General features: G+C 41.4%; 1 protein-coding gene across 1 annotated transcript in view; it reads right to left on the bottom strand.

Moving 5' to 3' along the window:
* Positions 1–362: 362 nt before the first annotated feature.
* ZNF19 (zinc finger protein 19) overlaps positions 363–6,459 on the bottom strand; it is a 19,393-nt gene continuing 13,296 nt past the window's right edge. The window contains exons 5-6 of the mRNA XM_023741928.1: positions 623–664; positions 363–382 (exon numbers count right to left, since the gene is read on the bottom strand). Of these exons, the coding sequence (XP_023597696.1) occupies positions 363–382; positions 623–664 (62 nt within the window). The remainder of the gene's footprint in view (positions 383–622; positions 665–6,459) is intronic.

Below are 6,459 nucleotides of genomic sequence, written 5' to 3'. Positions count from 1 at the left end.
CAAAGATGAGAAGGGAAGGAGAGGCAGGGAAACTGGATGGATGGAAACCGGGCAGGTGGGGTGGAAATGGTAAGTGTTGACACATTGTGGGGACAGTAACCAAATGTCATGGAACAATCTGTGTATGAACTGTTTAGTGAGAATTTAATTTGCTGTGTAAAGTTTCACCTAAAACACAATAAAATATTTAAAAAAATAACTACTGAATGTCCTGAAGACAGCAAACAATCTCAAAAAAATATTAAAAAAAAAAAAAAAAAAAAAGGATGGGCCAAGAAGGCTGTAGCAGGGCCAAGGGGAGTGTGCTGCAAGATGAGCTTAAGAAGCTGCAGGACATCAGACCACACAGGGCCTTGTGCACGCTAAGGACTTGGTCTTCCACCTAAAAGCAACAGACCGCCGCTACAGGGTTATGAGCAGGTGGAGTGAGATTAACAGATTTGAATAACATGTGACCTTCCACTAGGCTGAAAGCCCTCGTCGTGTCTCATTTCAAGCGTATCCCCGGACCCGAGAACAGCAACTGGCCAATAGCCGCTCAATAAATAGCTGCTGACGAAATAAGCGAAGGGGCTTTGTGGCCGTGTCGAGCACACAGGGCTTCTCCTTTCCAGCCAGGTACCCGTATTTTCAGCCTCTATTTCCTGAAAGCGGCCGCCGCGGACTAGAGGGAGTGAAGGCACATGAGTTACGAGGGACTGGCCCGCAGGCCGCCTTCTCTCTCCGGGGCCTGAAGGCGCCTTCTGGACTCCCTCCCTCGGCTCCCCGCGGCACCAGGGACGAACTGGACACCACTCTCTAAGGGTGAAGGGCGTGCACCTTGCAAGGACTCCCGAGTGACAAACCCCAACACTCACCTCAGGAAAAGAGAAAGTGAACCGTAACCGGAAGTGCGTCACCACGTCGGCAGCGCGGCAAGAAGTCTTGCGCTCTAGGATGCCAGAGGGCGCCTCTCAGTGGTACTCTGTCTTTACTCCCTAGCATAGGCTGCGCTCTCTAACCTGGCATCCTTAGAGATTTTTGTCTAGGAGAAAAAGTCCATCATTGTTTTCACTAATCTCTAACCGAAATTTAGCATTTCCTTCAAGTATATCTTAGCTACAAACCACGGTAGTATCAGCAGTTCCTGTGACTTTGTCAGCAGAAATCACAGACATTTTCCTATCACATTGCAGTTGATTGATGCAGGTATCTCAAAATAATGGGTTCGTCTCACCACTAATTGAAAATTACCATCCTTGTTATTAGATCTACTTCTAGATATTGTCATTTCATTTCATCTCATTGGTAAAGAAGCACATATATTACTGTATAACAAATTAACTTTCTAAACTATTCAACTGTATTTTAATACAATTGGTTTCCTTTTGTAATGCGATGTGTTTTATTTTATGCATTTAAAAGCCTTATTCTGAGAAAAGGTCTACACAGACCAGACTGTCAAAGAGATCGTTGTACAAAAAAAGCTGTCCCCTGAGCAGTAAAATCCAGTCATGTTAAGAAAGACCAGGACTGAAAAGGGACACATTAAAGAACTATTTAGGAAGTGAAAACACTGGATGTAATAAATTATTTAATAAAGAGAAATGAGAGAAAGGGAGCAATGTATAATAGCCATAGAGTTTGAATGACCTGAGGGATAAAGGTGCCATTAACTGAGATAAAGAATTCGGGAGGATCCGGTAAGAGACTAGCCGAGATTATCGCCCTGAGATAAGCTTTGAACTTGGAATTGAAGCTATTTCTGCAGGCCACCTTTCAGCCAAATAATAGATTGGCTTATAAAATAAACAATGTCACCCATAAGTAATGTACTCCCTTAAACAATTAACTATATAAAACCAAACAGTCAACATACACGCGAAAGCAAAGATGCAAAGGCAAGGAGGGGAAGGGAGGCTAGATTAACAAAAACAGAACAAACAGAATGGAAATCAGGAGAATGCTGACACACTGTGAAAACTGTAACCAACGGCACAATTTGTGTAAAACTTGTTAAAGGGGAACCTAATTTGCTATGTAGATTTTCAACTAAAACACAATCAAATATTAAAAAAAAAATTCAGGAAGAGAAACTGGTTTCAAGCAGGAAGATTATAGAATTTGGTTTTAGAAATACTGAAAGAAAATATATATACGTATATTTATATTATGAATATAATATATAACGGATATATATATCCATGGTATTATAAAGTGGATATGTTGTTGTTGTGAGGTGCTGTTGATAGATTTAGACTCATAGTGACCCAAAGTGACAGAGTAGAACTGCCCCACAGGGTTTTCTTGGCTGTAATCTTTATGGAAGCAGATCACCAGGTCTTTCACTCATGGAGCTTGCTGGGTGGGTTTGAACCACCAACCTTTCAGTTAGCAGCCAAGAGCTTAACTGTTTACCCTACGTGGGCTCCTTGTAAAGTGAACATACGTCCACTTTATTAAAACATAATTCACATACCAGATAATACACTTACTTAAAGTGCACAATTAAATGGCTTTTATTATAGACAGAGTTGTGTGATGAACACCACAGTCAATTTTAGAACGTTTTCATCACCCCAAAAAGAACCCCCATACCCATAGCAGTCACTCCCCATTATCCCTAAGGTAGGCAGAATAATACCTCTTTTAAAGATGTCTAATTCCCAGAATCTGTGACTATGTTAGGTTATATGACAAGGAGGAATTAAGGTTGCAGAAAAAAATTAATATTGCTAATAGTGGATCTTAAAGTGGAGATTATCCTGAATTATCCAGGTGGACCCAATATAATCATAAACCAGTTGCCATTGAGTCAATTCTGACCCATGGAGACCCCATATATTGCAGAGTAGAGCTGCACTCCATAGGATTTTCATGGCTATGACCTTTTGGAAGCAGATTGCCAGGCCTTTCTTCCAAGGTGCCTCTGGGTGAGTTCGAACGCCCAATCTTTCAGTTAATAGCTGAGTACTTAACTGTTTACATTGCTCAGGGCTTCCCCAATACAATCATAAGGGTCCTTAAAAGTGGAAAAGGGGAGTGGAAGAGAGAATCAGAGAGATAGCAGTGAAATAACAATTTGGTCCAACATTGCTGGGCTTTGAAGATGTAGAAAGTGGGCCATGGGCCAAGGAAAGAGGATGGCCTCTAGAACCCAGAAAAGGCAAGGAAAAAGGTACCCCTTACAGCCTCAAGAAGAAACACAGTCCTACCAACACCTTGATTTTAGCCCATTAAAAAAAAAAAAACCAAACCCATTGCCATCCCCTGAGACCTATTTTGGACTTCTGATCTCCAGAATTATAATAAATTCGTGTTGTTTTAAGCTACTATTTATGGTAATTTGTTACAGGAGCAATAGAAAATATCCCCCAACTTCCCACCCCCACAATCCTAGGCAACCACTAATCTATCTTCAGTCTCTATAGATTTGCCTATTCTGGAAATTCAATATAAATGGAATCATACAATATATGTTTTTTTGTGATAATACTGAGTGTTTGATGCTTGTCCAGCATCTAAATGTATGTGTCCTAGTCATCCTACGAATTTCAACCTAAAGGTCACTTCGTCACAGAAGTCTCCCCTGACTCTGTGGACCAGGTAAAGCCCCCTTATTAGACACTCCTCTCCACCTCTACTCGCAACAAAAGCATGTGGCCCAGGCAGTTTTATACGTGGATTTCCCTCCCCAAACTTCCAAAGAACAGATAACTGCTAGGCTGTTCAAACTGTTCTAGAGCACAGATAAAGAACAGCCTCCAAGCTATTTTTAGTAATCTGGTATAATCCAGTTCCAAAATCTTGACAAAAATGGAAAAATCAGAGCAATCACACTTATGAATATAGATGTCAATATCCTAAGCACGTTAAATACAATCCATTAGGATTTAAAGAAATTTAAAACACCATATGGAACTAAAATTATAAGAACATAAGGATGGCTTGATATTAAGAAAAACATAAATATGATTAATCATATGTTATTGCCGTTTTTGTTGTTAGCTGCCATCAGGTTGGCCCCCAACTCATGATGACCCCATGCACAAGGGAATAAAACACTGCCCGATCCTGCGCCATCCCCATAATTGGTTGCAGATTGGACCGTTATGATCCAGAGGGTTTACATTGGCTGATCTGTAGATCTCTAGGGCTTTCTTCCTAGCCTTAGTCTGGAAGCTCTGCTGAAACCTGTTTAGCATCATAGCAACATGCAAGCCTCCACTGACGGATGGGTGGTGGCTGTGTGTGAGGTGAATTCACCAGAAATCAAACCCAGGTCTCCTGCATGGAAGGTGTCTTAGTCATCTAGTGCTGCTATAACAGAAATACCACAAGTGGATGGCCTTAACAAAGATAAATTTATTCTCTCACAATCTAGTAGGCTACAAGTCCAAATTTAGGGCGTCAGCTCCAGGGGAAGGCTTTCTGTCTGTGTCGGCTCTGGATCTGGAGGAAGGTCCTTGTCATCAATCCTCCCCTGGTCTAGGAGCTTCTCAGCGCAGGTACCCGAGGTCCAAAGGATGTGCTATTCTGCTGACTCTTGTTTCTTGATGGTATGAGGTCCCCCTGTCTCTCTGCTCGCTTCTCTCTTTTATATCTCAAAAGAGATTAACTCAAAACACAATCCAATCTTGCAAATTGAGTCTTGTCTCATGAACATAATTGCCACCTATCCCACCTCATTAACATCATAGAGGCAGGATTTACAACACATAGGAAAATCACATCAGATGACAAAATAGTGGACAATCACACAATTCTGGGAATCATGGCCTATCCAAACTGATACACATATTTTTGGGGGACGCAATTCAATCCATGACAGAAGGCGAGAATGCTACTACTGAACCACCACTGCTTCCAATTAATTATATAAATAGGTCAAAAAAGAAACATCATCTGGAAAGAGCTAAAGTGATATAACATTAAGCATTCATTCCTATTAGAAACTGAATAGGAAATAAAAACTTTTAAAAGTCTTTTCTATTTAATGCATTCATCTTTATTATATAAAAGAGCCAAAGATGGATTTTGTATATTGACCCTATCTTGTTTACTTCTTCACAGAAGGCTGGGACCTGTTAATTCAAAAGCCCACCAGCACCAAGCTCCAATTTTTACAGATCCAATTGCTTTTAAAATAGCCCATATTAGCATATTTTTAGCCATTTAGAGCCTGCCTGCTTTGCATGCCCCATGAAACTACACCCAACACCTGCTAGCCATAGGTAAGATAAATCCAGGGGCCATAAAAGACCCCAAGCTGCTGCTACTGCTGCCCTTTGGAGCTCTCAGGCCCAGAGCTCTCCACCGTGCTGCTCGGTGTCATCACCTAGACACCTAAGACCCCTCTCCAGTCCCTCTCTCCTCAAGGAATCCCCTTGCTCTGCTTCCCTTCTGAGTGCTGCCCTTCCTACTCCCCACATGTTGCCTTTGAAAGGTCTCATGCTGTGAGGAACATGTCCCCACATGCAAACCTGTCAAAGAATCACCGCTCACTTTGGGCTCATTGTGCACTACCACTACCTCATGGTCATTTTTTTCTCAATCAGCCCTCAAATGTCCCTCGAACTCACTGCGTTATGCTCTACAGAACAGTCACTGCTATTTAGTTTTATAACAACTTGAAATTTCCATTACAGTGCTTAAATTGTAACTTCCATCTACCTGGGATACCTGTATGTTGACTTGGCTTAATTAGGTTATCAGTGGCTTTCCCACATACACAATACTTAAGACTGTTTGACTCTGTGTGAACCATCAGCGTCATAGCTACAGCCTTTCCGACACGTCATTGTCTGAAAGGTTTCTTCATAGAACGGACTCAGTGATGTCAAATCTGGTTTATAGTAGCTCTAAAGGCTCTGAAACATTTGAGACATTAAAATGCCTCAGTAAACTCAAATCAAAACTACTTAAGCAAAAAAAATTTAAATTTATTGATTCCTGATATTGAAAAACCCAGAGGTAGTGTTCATTTCTCTCCATCTCAGTCTGTCATCTGCAGGGTTGGCTTCATTCTCATCATTAATGTGGATCAAGACTAACATCCAAGTCTAGCAGAAAGAGAATGTTGCTTCCTAGGGTTTATATGGTCCTAGGATCCATTTTAAGGAGCCCTGGTGGTGCAGTGGTTAAGCACTTGCTGTTAATCAAAAGGTCAGCAGTTTGAATCCAGCAGCTGCTCTGCAGGAGAAAGATGTAGCAGTCTGCTTCTGTAAACATTCACAGCCCTGAGCGAAGTAAGTCAATCACAAAAGGACAAATATTGTATGAGACCTCTACTCTAAAAACTCATGAAAAAGTTTACACAGAAAAAGAAACAATCTTTGCTGGTTAAGAGGGATGGGAGGCATGTGAGGGGGAAGTACTAAACAGACAAGTGGTAATTTTGGTGAACGGAAAGACAGTACACAATACCGGGGAAGCCAGCACAGCTTGTACAAGGAAAGGTCATGGAAGCTCCAAAGACAC

Source organism: Trichechus manatus, unplaced genomic scaffold (genome assembly GCF_000243295.1).
Source record: "Trichechus manatus latirostris isolate Lorelei unplaced genomic scaffold, TriManLat1.0 scaffold00194, whole genome shotgun sequence".
In the NCBI taxonomy this organism is placed as follows: Eukaryota; Metazoa; Chordata; class Mammalia; order Sirenia; family Trichechidae; genus Trichechus; species Trichechus manatus.
The sequence above is the reverse complement of the archived record's forward strand: the minus strand, read 5'-3'. Positions and strand labels throughout refer to the sequence as shown.